General features: G+C 41.4%; 1 protein-coding gene across 11 annotated transcripts in view; it reads left to right on the plus strand.

The window, feature by feature from the left end:
- Window positions 1–20,843, plus strand: part of TBC1D1 (TBC1 domain family member 1) — a 294,222-nt gene that overhangs the window by 174,726 nt on the left and 98,653 nt on the right. For all 11 annotated transcript variants that reach the window (XM_081303877.1, XM_081303872.1, XM_081303874.1 and 8 more), the window contains 2 exons: window positions 11,833–12,018; window positions 17,169–17,330. In XM_081303877.1, coding sequence (XP_081160003.1) covers window positions 11,833–12,018; window positions 17,169–17,330 — 348 coding nt within the window. The remainder of the gene's footprint in view (window positions 1–11,832; window positions 12,019–17,168; window positions 17,331–20,843) is intronic.

The following is a 20,843-nucleotide window of genomic DNA, read 5'->3' on the forward strand; positions in this document are numbered from 1 at the left end:
GCTGCTGTTAAAAATCCCTGCAGGGTTTTGTTGCTGTCTTTTATTGATGCAGTGCTCTGTTGTGGCATAAACCTTAATAATTTGAAGGTTCCCAGTTTATCTTGACAAAATGATTCTCATTTATTCCAAGCTTAATGAATATTAGCATATTTAAGTACAGATTAAATACACTAAATCCATTCATTTATATTACAAATATCATGTAGTAGGAACTATGTTTTAACTCTAGGTTCTTGCACAAAACTTTAATTCTTTTTTGCCTGGATTGTATTTTGTCTGATTTTATATCAAAGGCCTATGATCGTGTCATGTCTGGAGTCTGCATTATTGTTGCTCTTTTCTGCCTGCGTCTCACTCCATGCTGATCAGGGAACTGGGAAGCACATGTCAGTTAAGCATCTTCCTGGGCTGGTGTGCCAGGAAAGGTTGGGTTGGAGTGCTGTCCTAACCCTGCTTCCTATCATGTGGTCGGTCAGTTTGTCCAGCACTGAAAGGGAAGCAGGCTGGGTGAAGAAGTAGGATAGAAGGTAGACAAGATGTCAGAGTACTTTTAAGCCCTGGCCTAGGACTTGGCAATATAGTTAGAAAAAAGTGGATATAAAAGATGCACTTGCAGCTGTGTTAATGATTTACAGACCAAGTGCCGTGACATGAAGGAACGGCAGCTCTGTTCTAGAGCAGTGGCTACATGTACTCGAGCAGATCTCTCTTTGTGGCCCCCAGGTCTTCCCTTCTCCCATAAGAAAAAAGAAAATTTGAATTTTGTCAACCCATCAGGACTCTCAGTGCCAGGCCATCCTCTTCTTTTTGGTTATAACAAAAAGTATTAACTATGTTTTAAAACTTTCCTTTTTTCTTTGGCTGCTAACTGAACTTTATGGTGAGAAAGCATGCCTCTCCTCACCTCCACATGGCTTTTTTTTCCTTTTTTTTTTTTTCGTACCAGGGATTGAACCCAGGAGTGCTTTACCATTGAGCCACATCTCCAACCCCTTTTATTTTTTATTTTGAGTCAGAGTCTCACCAGGTTATTAGGGCCTTGCTAAGTTGCTGAGGCTGGCTTTGAACTTGCTTGTGATCCTCCTGCGTCCCACCTCCTGAGTCACTGAGATTACAGGCATGTACCACCAAGCCTGGCGCTAACTGAATTCTTTAAAGGAACATTTACAGAGGCTCTATAAAGTTTTTCTTCCCCCTGCCCAGATCCAAATGCTGGTCCCTAAGCCCCAGTGAGATGGTGTTTGGAGATAGACCTTTGGGAGGTGATTTGATTCAGATGAGGTCATGTGTGTAAATCCCTCATCAATGGAATTAGTGCCCTTATAAAAGGAAGAAACTCCACAACTTCCTCTCTCTACCATGTGAGGATATAGTAGGAAGGAAGCCATCAGGAAGTCAGAAAGATGGTCCTCACAGAATGATACCCTGATCTTGAACTTCCCTCCAGAACTGTGAGAAATACATCTCTGTTTAAGCTGCTGTGTCTGTGGTGTTTTGTTATAGCCGCCCAACCTAAGATAGATAGCTCTGTTCCCTATCACTTCCTGGTTGCCAGCATGGATTTTGCACACAGCTTCGTGGGGTGAAGTTTGAAAGCTCTCTACATCATGCAGTCATTTTTTATTCTTTTTAGGCCTAGTTTTGGTCCTTATAGCACCTTGTGCTACAGACAGGAGAGGTTCAAGGGTGAGGAAATTGGTCTCACCATGCCTCTATAGAAACTGGGAAGCAGAAAGGCCTCCTAGGTCCTACTCCATCTTCCTTGGCAGAGTGGGGTGGCTGTAGTATCACGATTTGCAGAGGCCAGAGCTGGAGAGGAGGAGCGCACAGTGGGGGTACTTGGAGCTGTGCTGTAAACAAGCTGTTTTTCTGCAGATGGCTAAACAGCACAGATTGGGAAATCATGATCTTAGTTTTTAGTAGTATATTTTCTGTTTGTGTTGGGTGACTCATTGGTCTGTGTCTCTGATTATTTATGTTCAGATCTGGAAGGAAATTTATTATTGCTATAATAGTGTGGGTGGTTGATTTGGGTCACCAGGGAGGGGCCGCTTTCTGAATGCATTTCTTAAGAAAATGGTATTCATTTTAGTTCAAACAATTGTCTTTGACAGAGATAATGCCTTTTGGCCAGTGTTTGAAAAGCAGGATATATTTTTAAACTTTAATAGTCATGTCACTGTTAATGGATGAAGTCATTGCTTAATTATTTTGAAATAATTTGTTTGAAATATACCAGGTTCTCTAGTATCACATTGTCACATAATGTGATACCACCAGTTAAGGTAAAATAACCTAGAGTAACTGAATAAAATAATTAAAAAAGTACTGAATGCCCAAAGCCAGGAGTTTTCAAACTTTGGTGTACGTTATTAGAATTCCCAGTTGTGTGAATCCAGGCTGCTGGTCTACCCCAGGGTTTGTGATCCGGCAAATCTGGGTGGGTGGGGCTGAGACCCTGCATTTCTAAGAAGCTTCTAGGGCATCTGCTGCTGGTGGGTGACTACACTTTGAGAACCACTCCTGTAAACTAACAGCAACCCATGTGCTGTTAGAGGGGCCAGTCAGGCACCTCTTATCTTCTGTGCCCATAGTGAGGTACACACACAGCCAGTTTGATCAATAACTGTAGCCATGCAGCCACATAGCATTAATGACGTAAATGACAAATGTTGGATGGTCTAATGTTTTTTAAAATCCATGTGTATGAGATCAGAAGGCCAGGTGTGTGTGTCAGGGTAAATCCCCATGTGATTCCTGTTCACTGGCTCTCTGACACAACTTAACGACAAGTCATTTTTTCATGTCTGCACTCCAGTCACTTGGGCCTGGAGTCTGTGCCCCAGAGGACCTTGTAGTCCTGTTTGCTGCTTTCCCTTCTTAGTCTTCCCCGGAATGCGCCAGGATGACCTGATCTGCTTCTCTGGGCCCCTCTTGCATTTATTATCTCTGCTCAGAATGGCTGAGATGCTTGGCCAAAGTTTATACCAGCCAGTGCTATGGGTCCAGAGAGGAGGTGCCTCAGTACCCAGCTAGACCGGGAGCAACAGGAAGAAGCATCTTGGAGGGCATGACCTTAGAGCTGAACTTTGGTGGAGGAGGAGGGGAGATAAGGAAAGGCCAAAAGGACCTCTCAGCTCTTGCGGGAATGGGCGTCCCTGCTCACCTCTGCCTCCATGTGACCGTGGGTCCTGGACACATCAAGGCTTTGATGAGGGGCCTCCTGTTTGGGGAAGCTGCTTGGAACTACACTGCTATTTCATTTCTTTCTTTGCAAAACATGAGTTTCTCACCTCAAGTACCCTCCAGTACACCAGTGTACCTTGTTATCCCTACTTGTCTGAATGTGGAGTAGTCTAAGCAAAGAAAAGATTTTACCAACGGATTTCTTTATTTGGGGAACAAAATAAATAATGATGTTAATAAGAATTCAACACTTAACTCTTGCCCAAGCACTGTCTAAAGTGCTTTCAAGCATTTTCCATTTAATGCCCACAAGAATGCTGTGGAGACGGACGCTATTAATGTCAGTGATTTATGGATGGAAATTGAGGCACATAAGCAAGCAGCTACCCTGGTGTGATAAGGTGCTTTCTCCTTTTCTCTTTGCATTCATTCCTGTTGCCCTGAGGCATTGGAATGAGCAGGCCTGGGGTCTGAGTTCTAGTCCTAATTCCACTGATTGACTAGCTGTATGTCCCAAGCTCTTGTCATTTAGGGATTAAAACAGTCTCCAGTGTATCTGGTGGTTGTGAGGATGAAATCAGTGGGCACTTGTACACTGCTCAGAAACTGGGATTTTGGACCTGTTTGTGCCTCAGTTTTCATATCTGGGAAGGGAAGAGAGTTGAGCGAAGTCATCTTCTAATGTCCCTTTCAGCTCAAGAGTTCCAGTGCTTCTCAGAGTGCTGACCATATCCTTAATGGCTCTGAAGAAGGAAGGAAAATGAGTATGGAGTGGAGGGGCAGCCATCATGCAGTGGCTGTTGGCTGGACACTGCCTGGCTTCTGAGCACATTCCTCGGGGACATGTTCTGCTGGCATGCACCAAGGGGCTTCTGTGGGCTACAGTATGAAATCAGTGTGATATAAGTGGGAATAGAGCAAACTATTACAAAGGTCAGCATTTTATATTCTGACTAAGGTTGAATATTTGTTTCTCTTTAGTTTTTTATCTTTTTTATAAAGAGGAGAGCCCTAACTTTCAGCCTCCAAAAGTAGCATCACTTCCTTTGCAAATTGAAAAACAAATTTCATTTTTTTCAAACTATGTAATGTTATCACATGCATTAAATTTTTTTGACAGCTTTTTTTTTTTTTTTTTTTTTTTTTGGTTCTTCCCAAGCTTCTGTACACCTCAGCTTTGAGAGCCATGGCCTCCCCACCACTGGGGGCAAACAAAGCTCTTAGTGCCTCCTGCCCCTGCAGATGAGCTCCGACTGGAAGGGAGGAAGCCAGAGGCAGACCAGAGTTCCTGTTAGGTCTGCCGTCTGCTTCTTCCTCAGTCCTGTGCTCTGTGACTCCACCTGGCCCTCTTCCCCAGAGTCCTACTGCTGTGTGACCTTGATGGCTTCTTCTTCTTTTTCTCCTTCTCCTTCTCCTTCCAACCTTCTCCTTAGAGCTGCTGTCATAGCCCGGACCAGGCCAGGTGTGGGCTTTTGGCTCCCTCATCTCTGTCATCTTCACATAGCCTTGGCAGATGGCTAGTTTTGGAGAGTGAGGATGAAGATCTCTGCAAGGCTTCTGCTTCTGTTCTGCAAATCATGGCTGCCTTTTTGAATTTGTGTGCCTGCCTCCCTATCCTTCTCCTCCCCGCCTCTCCATTGCTTCCCATCTCAGGCAGGGCTTGGCTCTATTCTGAGTTCATATCTCTTTTGCAAACACTTGTCCACACTGTTTTGTAATGGCCTTCCGTTTGGCTGATCCATGGGGCCCATGTAATCCCTGATGGCCAATTTCTTTCTAGTACTGAAGAATGTATATAAGAAACCAGTTTTATCTTTTAAAAAATCCTCAGTCTTCTGGACTTCCCAGTGACTTAGTAATACAGAGGTTGGCCAGGCATTCAAGACCTCTCACTGAGGCTCACCAACCTTGTCTTCTCTTTTCACATGTGTTAACATCTGGTCCTTAGCCAAAGTGGGTCATTAGCAAGGGTGAGTTGATAATTACCTGTGAGCCTTATTTGTACTGATTCATTTACTTGAACTGTCTCCCATCATTTCCACTTGTCTGAATTTTACCTGTTCATCAAGTATGGACCTCTTTCTGAAAAAAATGATGGTGTTCATGTTGCTGTTAAGATTGATGGTTGACAACCTATTGGATGTTTATTTAGGGGCTGGGTTTTTTTCCTCCCACATAATAATCCTTTGCAATAAGCAATATTATATAAGTTTTGCATACAAATGAAACTGAGGTATGAAGCGATCATGTAGCCTGTTTGGGTTTGACTAATTAGATTCCTGGTGGAGCCAGGATTTGATCTCAGACATGGCTCCGGGGCCCAAACTATTAACCTGACAAATGGCAGGAATCATCCTTCTTTCCTGAACTTCCTAGAACACTTTCTTTGTATTTCCTTTATTCTCATAATCATGCACTTCTCTCCATCACCCTGTTGAAATATGAGGTACTGTATCTTGTTCATACCTGGATTTCTAGCAACATTTCCATGCATGTGGCAAGAACTTAAAATTGCTTTTATAATTATACAAATTAATTTTTAAAGTACTACATTTTTCTATTGCTAGACTAACATGTAATATAACTGTAGAAAATAATGAGATTCTTGTTGGATTATTTTCCATAAAACATCCAAAGAAGTCCTGGCAGAATTGAGACAATCTCGGGTAGATGAATCTACTCATGGTGGGTATTCCTTGTGCATTGGGCATGGGAACATACATGGCAGGGAATGCAGAAGTCTCTGCCTTCCTGGCCTCTGCCTCCTGTTGTAGTAGAGGTAAAATTGTTTATAGTCTGTAAACAGTTTGACAGCATTAAGTCTACATGGTCATTTTAGTTTTGTTTTTTTTTTTTTTTAAAGAAATGTTCTTTGGCTGTTGGTAACAACAGATGCTGCAGATGTTAATCCCTGTTGTCATTACCCTCCCCCAGAGAGTTCATGTTCAGTTTGAATCTTCGTTTCCAAAAGCTGCTCATGTTATTGAAAGAGAGTTTCAGAGCAACTGAAAATTTTGAAAAGTTACTTTTTCTTTTGGCATGAGAATTCAGGATTTTCAGGAGGGCTGGGAAAGTATAAAATGTTCTGTTGTGGGCTAACACATGGCAAAAAGCCAGAAATTTGGAGAATAAAGACCTGTGTCTTCATTTTCTTCCTGGAGCTTCTCTTCCAGGGCATTAACATGGGATTTAATGTCATGTCTATAAAGGGAGAACTGCAGCTCAAGATTTAATGTTTGTGTTTTGTGCAAGTGCAAGCCCCTGCATTCCATGCTTTAGAGAGTCAGATACTGGGCAAGGAGGAGAGTGTGTGTGTGGCTTTCCCTCCTTTTCTGTCACAGTACTGATTCTGGTCACAGCAGCAATCCAGTGTTATACTTTTCCCTGTACATTTGTGAGCAGAGAAAAAGAAGAGAATAGCAGCCAAGGTTGTTGGAAAGTAATTTGGCATCCAAAATATGCACCAGCATGGATTATATTTAAAATTCTTTTGGGAATGTCACAGCAGTGATTTAAATGGAGACAATTGTCTCTTAGTACCCCTGAATTATGACTGGTTTTAAATTCTTAGAACCCATTGGAAGCTGTTGTCTGGAAGTCTACATCACTTAAGCATTCTACATCCTGTCATTATAGAAGATGTCAGAATAGTAAAATCTAATCCTGGACTAGTGTGTTGTCCCAGCCCTTTGGTTTTGTGGCTTTGTAGACTTTATAAATATGTCTGTCAGTGCCTGTGGTCTCCACATTCAGGCAGTTGGAGGTGAATGTCATTTTTCACATTTAGCACTGAGGGACTGGAACCCCAAAAGGCATTTGTGTTTATAAAGAGGCACCAACAGTCTGGGTGTCTGGGAGGAGGGGCAGCGGGTGGAGCAGCCCCAAGGCAGCCTCTGTCCTGCTGAGCTGGGCCTTTCTACCTGGGCCTCTGGGAGAACACAATAGAGGGAAGAAGCCTGATCACCAAGATTGTTCTGGAAAGTATTAGAAATGTAAAAGTAGCCCTTCTTAGACCATTTAGCACAGCGCACATAAGGGACTTGATAAATACTGGTGTGGTTGGCTTAGGAATTATCCGTGTTAAAAATAATGCCCATATTTATTATGAGAGCAGGGTTCTCAGCCAACAGCCATCTAACATTTTCACTATATTTCCCTGCTTAAGCCCCTGTGTATGTGAATCCACATGTCACAAGATTGTACCCAAAAACATGCGTGCAAAAAAGAACTGATTGCAATACTACTACCTTGTCCCAAATCTGGATCCTGTTGCATTGATAAGAATAACAGCCCACTTGGCCTGATTGAGCCAGGCCAAATTTAGAACAAACAAATATGTTAATTATCCCCACTTACAAATTACCAAACTACTTTGTAATTAGTCTATTCTTTTTTTAAATATTTATTTTTTAGTTTTAGGTGGACACAATATCTTTATTTTACATTTATGTAGTTCTGAGGCCATGCATGCTAGGCGAGCACTCTACCACTGAGCCACAACCCCAGCCCCATAACTATTCTATTCTTAACATGAACAAAAGATATTTTAAAAATTCGTTCTTAATTATAAACTCTTAAAAAATTAGTAATTTTACCACATTAAATACATTTGGGTGAAGAGGATATATTTTTAATCTCTTCCTAGGGTTGGGTAGAGAAAAGTGAGTTTGTTTTCTCTTTGAATCGGGGATTCTCATGGGGTGATTTTGTTCCTCCTTCTGCCCATCTAGTGATATCTGGAGGCATTTTTAAAAAATTGTCATTACTGGATGGCTTGACACTACCATCGTCTTATGGGTATTGCACAGGGATGCTCCAAAACATTCTGCAGTGCACAAAACCGTCCCTTGTGACAAAGGATTATCCAGCCAAAAATGTCACTAGTGCTGAGGTTGAAAACCCTGCTATAAACTATTAGGTTTATTTTCTGACCTTTACAAAGTATCAACTTTTATTTGGTTTATCCACGGATCCACAGGGTGAAATTAATACTGATAATAATTTCTTTGTGTTCTGTCTCTGGCTTTGATACTCTGACCAAGTTTGGGACAAATTCTTGTCACGTGTGAAAGGCCTAAATTCAGACAGTTTCCAGCAGCAGTATTTGAACTATGCTGTCAGTGATAACAGGGATAGAAGGAAGAGCTTCCTCGATGTGGTGGTAAGCCCATGGGGTTGTACAAGGGCCAAAGAGAAGTGCAACGTGGAACCCTATTGTTCAGAGTGTGCTTCCGCAGCCAGCAGAAGCTGCATCACCTGAAGCCTGATAGAATGCAGACTCCTGGCCTCCCCTCAGTCAGACTCAATCAGAGTCTGATTTTAGAAAGATCCCCTGTGTAATGCTTGTGCATGTCAAAGTTGGAGAAGCAAGACTAAGTACTTCTAATTTTGCAGGAAAATATACAAATATTCAAATCATGGCTCTGCTCTTACTTGCCATATGACTTGATTCAATTACAAACTCTCTTAGTTATTTGGGCTGCGAAATGGGGATAATAATGTCACCTATTTCATGAGAATCAGATAAGCTTATTTGTGTCAAGGACTTCTCTCTCAACAAACTGTAGCTAATGATTGACACTCAGGAGGAGAAAGTAAACAGGAAGGATGGAACTAGAGGAAGGAGGGCTGATGAAGAGAACCCTTGTTCATCAATAGGGTTGAAAAGGGAAGAGGATTTCCTGGTTAGCTGCACCTGATGGTCAGTGGGGCTCCCCCTCTGTTAATGTGCACAGGCCCCCGTGCTCCTGCACTTGAACTAAAGCCCAACCTGGTGCTGCTCTCTGCTGCCTTACTACCTGCCCCCATCAGGCAAGACTTCTCACAAGTTCCTTTTTTGAAACAGTCCTTTGCAAGTCAGTGGTAGTGTAACTGCTTCCTGTATGAGAGAAAGCAGAACTTTAATCATAATGCATGTGTAGCAGAGATGTTAAGAGAGGAAAGAAAAAAGAAAGGAAAAGACTTCAAGCTGCAGAATAAGAGTACTGATAGAGTTCCTTTTAAATAACAATTAATTTAAACATGTTCAGTAATGACTAATCTGAAGTATGTATTGGCGGGGGTATGATTTGTTTTTAAGTATTTTGCAGGAGGACACTTTTTCAACTTATTTTAATCAAAATAGATTTGCACTATTTTCCTTTAAGTATAAAAGTGTCTATTGTTACACATTTAGAAAATTCAGGAAATAATAACAGCATGCCAAAACTCGGGACCTGTTTACCTCTTCCTTCATGCAGTACTTATTTATGTATCACCTGCTGGTACTCAGTGCTCAGCTGCTATGCTCAGTGATGAGCAAACCATTGTTGAAGGAAGGAAAATTCTAGCTACCTTTGTTTTCAATATTTTTATAATTAAGTAGGTAAAATTTCAGTGCATTTCGTTTCATCATTTTTTCTGTGCCCTTAATATGTAAGATAATCATAACAGCTAATATTTATTGCATTCTTGCTGTGTGTTGGACTCTGTTCTAGGTGTTTTGTAACTTATGTATTAATTCAGTCGCTTTATTGCTGCTCTGAGACATTTGACTGTTCTTTCCACTTCACAGGTCAGGAAGTTGAGGCATCTTAGAGAGGTTAAGTAGCTTGCTAAATATCACACAGTCAATAAATGGCAGAGTCTTGATGAATATTCAGTTAGCCTGGCTCCAGAGCCTCCCCTGTTAATCACTAAACTGTGCTGCCTTTCACATTATTTATAGAAGAGATGATACTTGTATTAACCAGCAAGAAAATACCCCCAACTTAATGAAGGTAAATGGTTTATTTAACTCATAGTTTTGGAGGTTCAAGCCCATTGTGGGCTAGAACCTCATTGGTTTGGACCTCTATTAAGGGCACTGGATACCAGTGGCAGGCGTATGCTTAGGTAGGGTGAGAGGTCACATCTTGAGCCAGGAAGCAAAGAGAGGGCAGAGACCAGGATCTAAAATTCTCTTTGGAGGGCACAGCCCCAGTGACCTCAGGGGGTCTCCATAGGTCCCACCTCTTAAATGTCCATGAACCTTTAATACCACTATCCTGGAGACCAAGCCTTTATGTATAGGTCTTTGGGAAGTTATACCCAAACCATAGCAATACTATATAGATAATTTTGATTTGCACTTTTTCGTTGAATATTACACACAAACATCCTTTCTCTCATAACGGGATAAACCTTCTAGTTATTTCTAAAGGAAGTAGAATTTTTATTTAAAAAGATCATAATGAAATAGGAATGTATGACACTCTTTAATCTAGAGCTGCACATTTGACTGCTTACAGAGATCATAAAGCATTCTTATTTAGTGTTTATATTTTTTAATCCAGTAATATTAAGAGGGGTTAAGATGGTCAGGTTACTTTAAGAAATTAAACATTTTGTACTCTTGTTTGATCTCATAGATTTCATTGAGGAAAACAAGTCCAACTTTAGATAAGGATAGCATTCAATGTTGATGACTATTATGGAAATTATGATGTGGAATGGTATTGGAGCTATTAACTAGAAGAGCTTGTAGGTTTGTGTTATGGGTGGTTGAGAGGCTCAGGCTGCCTGTGAAGGTTTTTCATGGTGTGTGTTGTGACCATGGTTTTATTTGCAAAGATTCAGTTTACACAGCGTGTTAAGTCCCGTAAGATCCAGTTATACAGGAACCTCTGCTGGTCTTCATAGCTAGGGTCACAGTGAGAGGGTGGGACATTCTCTGTAGATATCTATGTGGTATTTGTGAGTTATGACAACAGTGTGTGCCAGCAGTGTATTTTCTACAGGTGAGAAAGGTACAGATTTATAAAAGGTAAATAGATTTAAACTAATATATGGACATTTAAAACCCCACAACACAGGGAAACATTGAGTGGGAGGAATATCTAGCAAGAAGCAGATAGGCTCTGAGATAAGCAGATATGGGATGGAATCCTGTCCACCTGTTTATTCCTTATATAAACTTGAGTAAGTTACTTGGCCTTTCTGACCTTAGTTTCCTTGTTAGGCTAATACTGCTTTCTGGATTTGTCATCAGGATTAAATGAGTCTGTGTGAAAATGCCTGGCACAATGCCTAGCCTAGATGATCCGTTAATGGTCACTGTTTTTGTTGACTATTAAACATGTTTTCATGGTCATTCAGAACACATAGTCATATAACACAGTGTGAATTCATATGGAAGCCAGGATGCTTGGATTCCAATCTAGGCTTTGCTACTTTCTGGGTTTGTGATAACTAAGCAAGTTACTTAATTCCCTGTGCCTTAGTTTGCTTTTTTTTAAAAAAAAAAAAAAAAAAACTGTATAGAGTGCTTGTGTCTTAGGGTGATTGTGTGTTAAATGATTATACATACAGTCCTTAGAGCATGGTATAAAGTAACCACCATAAGAATATTTGCTGTTATTATCAGTAGTGCTGTTATTCAATAACTTCTTTAGAATATAATATTATACCTTAAAACTTATGTTTAAACTACAGCAGCTTTTGCTTACATTTTGATATGTCAGTGTTTCATGTTTTTGCTCAGACTTACATAAATTTTAAATTTGGTGATGTCGTTATGTTTTATGTAAATGAGAAGAATTTGCTGATTGGGCACTATGTTTGAATACACATAAATTTTTTGTTGTTGCTAAAAAATTACCATTCTGGTATGTCTTCTTTCCTCCCCAGATTATTCAGAGCTGGGAGAGCTTCCCCCACGGTCTCCTTTAGAACCAGTATGTGAAGATGGACCCTTTGGCCCTGTACCAGAGGAAAAGAAGAGGACATCACGGGAGCTTCGTGAGCTGTGGAAAAAGGCTATTCTGCAACAGATACTGCTTCTCAGAATGGAGAAGGAAAATCAGAAGCTACAAGGTTGGTTTGCCATATTGAAATTGAACAGGCCTGATGATCTTAATTCATTGTGTACTAAAGTGAATCACATCAGTCATAAGCATGCATTCTTAAAAAAACAACAAAAAAAATTTAACATGCATTTCAATCATATGTTTACTTTTTCAAAGTAATGTCAACACTGTTTACCTTCTAGAGATTTAAAGTAGTCCCCCAACTATATTAATTGTTCCTAGGTGGTCATTATTAGCATAGTGTCTAGAACTTCTGAGATACAAGTTGCAGTTTAAGCTCAAACCTCTGAAAGGTATATTTTGTTTTGTTTTCCTCTGTCTTCCTACTTTATCCTCAGCCAGGGTCTCTACCTGGGTGTTATGTATAGACTGATTCTAAGGAAGTCCTTAAAGTTTGTAACCTTACTCTGTGCCTTTTTTACTGAGTTGCAAGTAACTTGAAAAAACATGAGCCGAGCCTTGTCTGTGCTGATACCAACAGTATCAAAATAGGACAAAGATATGAAAGTTAAGATTTTGTTAATTTTCTGTTTCTACACTGATGCTGTTAATTTTCTGTTTCTACACCATTTTCTGAATAGCTTAAGAAGCTAAGTGTACATGGCTTGTGGAAAGAGAGCTGCCTGGATGTAAATTAATGAAGATTTTAGGAAGTCTGAACATAAATTTCAAAGGGAAACAGTAGCAGGGGTTCTGTCATGTTACCATTGCCTGAAGCAGTCTTAGAAGGAGAGTACGTTCCATTGAGCATTACCCTGGATTGCAGATTTTTGTCTTTTTATCTTTTTTTTAAAGATCTTTTTTAAAAGATGAACAGACACAACATCTTTATTTATTTTATTTACTTTTATGTGGTGCTGAAGATCGAACCCAGTGCCTCACATATGCGAGGCAAACTCTCTGCCACTGAACTATAACCCCAGCCCCTAATCTTGACCTTGGTGTTTGAATAGAGCTAAAAGTCATTTTGATACCAAATCTATTATAAAACTCCTCATGAATGCATTGTATCTCATATGAGTTCCAGTTGTATAGAAACCTCTGCTCCTCTTCGAAGTTGGTGTCATGAATGATGCATAGGAAGTGAGCATATTCCAGAAGATATTTTTGAGTTACAACACTGTGCACTTGCAGCACAGTTTCTATGGTTGAGAACTGTACAGATTGGTGAAATATAACAGATGAAGAGTTAAGATAGGCATATCATTTTGACCAAAAAGAATAAGCGAAATATAAAATAATAAGACCCTTTGATATGAAATAATCCAATGATTCAAATAGCTGCTTTCAAGTGAAACCAGCTCTCTAGTGTGCAGTATTGAAGTTGAGAGAGATGAGTCATCCCATCAAGAAGCTGTGGAAGGCATTGGCACAGGGAGGGCAGTGTAGTGTAGGTGAGTGCTGAGTTTTTTTCCAACTTTATTTTTCTACCATTTTCTGTGTGTTCTTGAAGGTAATTCTATAAGCAGGTATGTAAAAAAACATTTGATAAATGTCTCAGCTTTTTAGCTGCTGTGACTGAAAGACCTGACCAGAACAACTTTAGAGGAGGAAAAGTTTATTTAAGGACTCATGGTTTCAAAGGTCTCAGTCCATATACAGCTAATCTATCGTGGCAGAAGAGTATAGCAGAGGGAAGCAGCTCACTGATGATCAGGAAGCAGAGAGAGAGAGGTCTCCACTTGCCAGATACAAATATATACCCTACAGCCATGCCCCAAAGCCCCACCTCCTTCAGCCACACCCCACCTGCCTTCACTTACCACTCAGTTAATCCCAGCAGAGAAAATACACTGATTAGGTTAAGGTTATAACCCAATCATTTCTCCTCCAAGCTTTCTTTCATTATCTCATACGTGAGCTTTTGGAGGACCCCACATCTAAAGAGATGGACACGGCGCTACTAAGTATGTCATTAGTTAAGTGAAAGCTTTGGAGCACAGCATTTTTTATTATGTTTATATTGAGCTTTTTGGAGCCCGAGACAAGAGGATCTCAAGTTCAAAGCCAGCCTCAGCAAAAGCAAGGTGCTAAGCAACTCAGTGAGACCCTGTCTCTAAATAAAATACAAAATAGGGTTGGGTATGTGGCTCAGTGGTTGAGTGCCCTTGAATTCAATCCCCAGTACCCCCACCCCCTAAAAAAAAAGGCAGTTACATTCCCCATGTGGTCAGGATGCTTAACGGTCTGTTGGCCAACCTTCTTGCAAATGACAGTCATGTAAAATCAGGGCAGAGCTACAGAAGGGGAAAGATGCTGGATGACTTCTTTAGAACATTAGGAGAAATTGTGACTGTAAGTGATGAGGTGAGATCAGCACCTCACAAGAGCAGAGTGTGTGCTGCTGTGCCAGTGATGACTGAGCAGACTAGGAAGAGCAGGTGGACATTTGCTGGGTTACCTGGAACATCTTGCCAGGTGTTGCATAAGTCACTGGCCCTTGCCAGCATCTTTCTACTGCTTCCTTGTTCCATCGGGCTTTTTGGCAGTGTTTAGTTCTTATGGCCTTTTATTTTTATTACTTGAATTTGTTTTTCTTTGTAGCTCTATTATTGTTTGACATATGTTTATCTTTGTGGTCAAATCATGATCAACTTGCTGAATGTAGATCAACTTGCTATATTATTCTCTACAGTCCCTGTATTTCTGAGAAAATCAGCAATAAAAGAATGATTGCTGGAAAATATTAATGAGTTTTTTGTGGGGTCATTTGGGAGTGCAGCTAGAACTATTATTCCATTACACACAGGAGCAAGATTTAACAACCAGTTGGAGAGTGTACTATGTACTGGAGAGACCATCATTCTGTGATGATATTATTTTCTTCATTTGCTTCTTAAAAGAGGGTTAAATTGCATCTCTTGAAATTGATCAAGGGTTCAAGCTGACTTAGATGCTGTTTGGATAAGAAATTAAAAGGGTATGCATGAGAAAGTTGCTCCTCTGGTTAAGCCTGTTTCCTGACTTTTGACTGCAGAGATCAAATGTCTGTTGCTTCTGGAGGCATTGCATCCTGGAAGGGATCAAACCACATCACTGAAATCTACCTCACACCCTTGTAGGCTCTTGGCAGCTAAACTTGTCATTTCCTCAAAGTTACACAGCTAATTTGTGGTGGTGACTAAAATGCATCACCTTTCTCAAGCTAGCAGTCTTCCATTGAATCTCTCTGTAAGGTTTTTGTTTGTGCAAGGCTGTGGATGGAGCCCATGGTTTCCCACATGCTAGGCAAGTGGGAAACTACTGAACTACATCCCTTTCCCTTTTTATTTTGTGACAGGGCCTTGCTAAGTTGCCCAGGCTGGCCTTGAACTTGTGATCTTCTGCACTCAGCCATCAGAGTACCTGGGATTATAGGCATGAACCATTTCACCTGGCACCCCACCACCACTACCACCACCTATTTTTAAATACAGACATGAACATCCTAATGCAGGACAGCAGAATGTACTTTAGTGTAACCATGATTTGGGGTCAGCATGTTGTTGCTTGTCAGATTAATTCATATAGCTGCATTTTATGCTTAATTAAGATTAAATGTTAATCATTATTGCATCTCCATATGATGCGATAATATTAAATTTCCAGTTGCAGGTAAAGGTATTTTGATTTACAAAAGCTTTTTCCCTAAAAGATGCATATTTGTTGTGAAAAATGAAGTAAATCCTTAGTGTAGTTCTCCTAAAATCTCTGTAATACAGAGTGGAGGTTATATAATTACTGAGCCACTTAGCTTTCTGCTTCAAAGTTTTCAAGAGATTGTAGCAGTTGGCTAGAGGGTGTTGCCTGTGAAAGCAGTTGATCAAGAGCAGAATGGAGGATGGGACAGCATGGTGGGCCTTCACCAGACCTGACCTTTAGTCACAAAAGTCCAAGTTAGTTTCTGTATCCATGTTATATGGTAACAGATGTTTAGACAACTCATGCAGGATTGCATTTGATTTCATTTAATCATGACTCCCCAGATACGTTAGGATTCTGCAACAAAGGATGGGACTTGGGACAACAGCAAGATACCCAGAATTAGCCTTTGCAGTTTAGTCCTCAGGCCAGCTCTCTCTGGCTGTGTGAGGTTCTGTGGACTTCAGAGCAAGTTTGTTGCTTAGTGTGCTGGGCTATGTTGGGGTAACCAGATGTGGTGGCAGAATTTAATGCCAAAGAACCTGGGCCAACACTGAGACCCCAGTGCAAACCAGTCTGTTCAGCACAGTGAGTCCTGAACCTGATTTTGCTGCAAGTTAGTTCATCTCTAGTGAATTTATTGTGTTTTCTCATACCTAAAACAACTTAAGGTTGACATTTTTTTAAAAGTATGAATTTCAGAGATGTAAATTTAATAGGGCCTAGAAAAAATATTTTTCAAAATAAAAGGACCAAGTAAAGATGGTAGATGAAAAGTCCTTCAAGTTAAGAGGACAGGCAGAACTGGCCTGAAAGCACTCAGTTCCTGGAGCTGGTGAACAATCCTGGGCAAATCATTTAATCTTATGACCTTCAGTTTCTACCCCCTGAAATGAGAGATCAGACTGGAGAATCAATTTAATTATCAGAAGTTTTCCTTTATTGATTCTCCCCTTCCAATTTGGTAATTTAGGTCTAATTCTTCTTACTACAGTTTTAGACTGGATGGGTTTGGTGGAGCACAACAGTTCTCTTCATGTACATGAGGAAGTGTTGGATTACAGGAGTGGAATTCTGGTTAGCTTCAAGAAACAGAAACAAGACAACCATAGATGCTAGGTAATAGAGGCTTGGCTCTGAATAAGGAGGAACTACCCTTAGAGATCTCCTCCCTGTGTAGATGAAAAAAAGAGGTTGCATTCTAACCATGCCACACACTGGGAATTTGAACACATAGCTCTTGCTTTTGACATGTTTATAATTTCATAGTAGCTGTGAAAATGAAAAGAATTGAACAGAGGTGGAATTTATCTTACAATAGGACCAACAGGACACACTGGGAGTAAAAGGATAAGAGAAATCAAAGGTACTTCCTGCGTTTTAGTGTTTCCAGGACAAGGAAGATGGGTGATTTATCCTTAACCTATACAGCAGCTGTTTCTGGTCCATCTCTTGGTAGCTGAGAGCAGCGGCCATGTGGGTATGTTTTCTATAGCTGTGGTGTCCACTAACCTGCTCTCACCTGGTTGCTTCCAGCCTCTGAGAATGACTTGCTGAACAAGCGCCTGAAGCTTGATTATGAAGAAATCACTCCTTGTCTTAAAGAAGTAACTACAGTGTGGGAAAAGATGCTTAGCACTCCAGGAAGATCAAAAATTAAGTTTGATATGGAAAAAATGCACTCAGCAGTTGGACAAGGTAAGCTTATGTGGAATCGGCTAGCCAGCCTCACCCTTGCTGATGACTGGGAGAAGTGTGGAATAAAGACATGTTCGAGTCCAATGTTAATGGCCATCTGTTTTCTTTTTATCACATTGTTACCTACTCTATTTCTTGATATCTTAATTGATGTGAGTTTCATTATCTTTCATAACTTCTTAAATTAATTATTCCCAGAAAGCATGAAGACATTGGAGAAAAATCTAGGGGTTTACTTGCCTATAAACTGCATAATGATCTAATGAAATACTCTGAGTTAAATGGTACACTAAGAACTAATTGTGTGGTACTCCTTAAGTACTCTAGGGAGACCACAGTGTATAGTACACAGACCTCACTACTTTAGGTGACTCTAGAGTTGGATCCCAGTCCTTCCACTATGCAGTGTGATCTTAGGCAAAGCCTTAAACTCTCTGAGACCCATTGAAAAACCCATGGAATGCATAGCATGTTTCTGCTACCCCATAAGGCCTTGGAGAGTAGCTGTATGGTCTAGTGTCTCAATGTGATCTGTCAGTCTGACCTCTTACTGGTCCATGAAGAGGTAAGTACAGAACTTGATGTTAAGCATTTGGAAATGTTTCCAGCAATTTAACACAGTGACCCTCATTAAAAAAAAAAAAAAAATGTAGACATACATTTTGTCATTTTGTTTCTCTTGTTTTGTCTTCTACTAATCCATTTTTACTGTGTAATAGAAACATCAGTCTGCAATGGATTAGAAAATTTTTAAACTAAAAAACTGATCTTTCAAAGATAGTTTGAGAAGTATCATTTTAGAGCTTACTTTCAGTAAATGTTTGCGTTCAAGTGAAATTATTTCTTTTACAAAGGCGTATGCTGGCCAGAGTGGAAGCCTTCTGAGTACTGTCTACATCTGGTTCTACTGAGTTCAGATGGACCTAGTCCTGAGTGGCCAGATGTTGGGAATAAGGGTTGCACACAGGATTTATACCTATGTTTCTATGTACTCTATGTATGTATCTTCTATACTTATGTATGCCTGTGGTTTTTTCTGACTTTATCTTCATGCAGAGGAAGCACGTTACATATATTTGTTCATTACTAAGAGAGTGGAACAAAGCAGTTTTTGAACCATTGTCTTTTAGGCATTTTAAAACCTTCCACTGAATTTTGACAGCATCTGTTTAGTGATCCTGTGTAGTTATTGCTGGTTGCCACTTTCCCCTTACCATGGATAAGGACCCTTAGGTTTAGAACAGCTGATAATGATGGCTAAACATCCACAGAATGGTCACTTTGTGGGCTCCTAGGGTTCTGACACCTACACTGCCTTGGCTGTACTGTTCTTGGAAGCCAGGAATGTGTGTACAGGTGAGGACTTAGGGTCTGGATTGGTAGAAGCTTCCATTTTGACCTTTGGCAGGTGTCCTTACCTTTCTGGGATACTGCCTCCTCCCTGGTAGCACGAGAGGTTTGGACCAAGCAGAGGACCTTAGGGCTATCTTATAGTTCTGACATTTGTAACTGTAATGGTTGTTGAAGGTATACACTTCCACCTGGTTACACCAGGTGGCCCCTGACAGCTGTTTCAAAAGAGGAGGAAAGAACACTTCTGTTCTTGGTGGTATTGCTTCTGCAGAAGGCCTTGTGTGTTCTGTGGCAGCTGTTCAGATGTTGGAGTTTCTCAGCACCTGGGCATTGGTTTCTCATTGTGTGTTTTAGAAGGAGACCAAGAGAAACACTCTAGGAACCTGGGCCCTGATTGGTGAAGTCTGGCAGGGATGCTGGACAGTGTACATTCCAAGATGAGCTGAAGCTCACACCTCAATGTGATGACCCTGACTTCATCACATTGCTTTGATTCAAGAGCCATCCTTCTTATGGTTTCAGGGACTTCATCAATCAGTCAGCTTCAACATATTAAAACTGAACGATTCCAAACAAATGACCACTGTCCATCTGTGGAATTTAATTTAAAAATAAAAATAAATAAAATTTTTATTTTATTTTATTAAAAAAACCAGTAAATTATTTTATAAGATAAATAAAATAAAAATACATACATAGAGTACATAGAAACATAGGTATAAATCCCTGGGTGCAACCCTTATTTCCAACAGCTGGCCACTCAGGACTAGGTCCATTTGAACTCAGTAGAACCAAATGTAGCCATGTGACAGAAATAAAGAAATTCATAAAATTTTCCTAAGTTGAGATTAGATGGAAGTGGCAGGATTGAGGAGCTAGCAAGGGAGAATAGAAAATAATTCTGTGGAATTTCAGGTAATTCAGAATTTAGTTTGGGCCAGAATGATTTCTCTAAATATTTCTAAATATAAATTTTAAAAAGCTGGAACATATTTTCCTAAGAATGGAATTGCAAATTGGCCACCTTAGTAATTAGAAATATCAACCAGATGCAAACTCTGCGTAGCTTTGACCCAGCAGTGCCATTTAGAAAAACTTATTCTAGAAATCAGTCAGTCAAAAAACTACTGTAGGGACCGCCCCGTGGATGGAGTCTGGGTCGCGCCCGAGTTAATTAGCCGCGAGTTACCAGAGAGGGATTACAGCGAAGCGGATTCTGCAGGCTCCTGCCAGTGGCACACTAGCCGCGCTGAGTGCTGAATTCCAGCTTTGAAATACAGGAGAGAATCGGTCCAGTTCGTTTCCCGACACCGGTTGGAACACGCAGGAGAACTGCAGCCGCCATCATGGAGAGCTGACGCAATCATCCCTGTTTTCTACTGATCTCAGCTCATTCAACTACAGAACAGGTGATTCCAGGCTGGTATTTGCCTGCGTCGCGCAGACAGATCGCTCAGGCTCGGGATTGGAAACTCTGAGGAGAATACTCTTCAGGCCTCACCCCTGGCAAGGCGGGCGCCGGGCTTTGAGCGGCCAGATTCTAGTTCCCCGGGTTGCTTTGGCCCAGGGCGGGAGATCCTTCTTGGCACGGGGCTACGGAACCCGCGGCGACTGTGTCTTTGACCCTGCCCCTGTCTGAGTGTACACTGAGCTGGGAGAGGTTGGAGCTGCCAGGCCCGGGTGGGGGCCGCCTGGGCCTGAGGCTGGGGTACCTCCGTGGACCCTGCTCCGAGCAGAGTGTGGCAGGGATCGGAGAGGCTGGGTTCTGGCCCTCGTGGCTGCTTGAGCCCAGGGCCGCAGAGCCTGCAGGGACCGCGAGCTGAGGCCAGCCACAAGTGAAACTTGCGACGAGGGGCAGCGGGACTCTGTCTCCTAGAACAGTTTTGACCCGGAGCTGGAGAGCCCGCGGGAAGTGCGTCTTAGACTCTGCTCCAAGGGGAGCGTACACCGAGCAGGGAGAGTTTGGTGCGGCCAGGCTTGGGCACCTAGCAGGGAGAGTCTGGTGCGGCCAGGCTTGGGCTCCCGGGGCGGCTCTGGCCTGGGTTTGGGGAACCCGCGGCGGTTGCCCTGAGGAGCCTGCTCCTAGCAGAAAGTGGCGGGGATCGGAGAGACCGGCTCCTGGCTCCCGAAGCGGCTCTGGCTCAGGGTTGGGGATCCTAC

The sequence above is a fragment of the Spermophilus citellus genome (assembly GCF_964194105.1).
Source record: "Spermophilus citellus genome assembly, chromosome: 8".
In the NCBI taxonomy this organism is placed as follows: domain Eukaryota; kingdom Metazoa; phylum Chordata; class Mammalia; order Rodentia; family Sciuridae; genus Spermophilus; species Spermophilus citellus.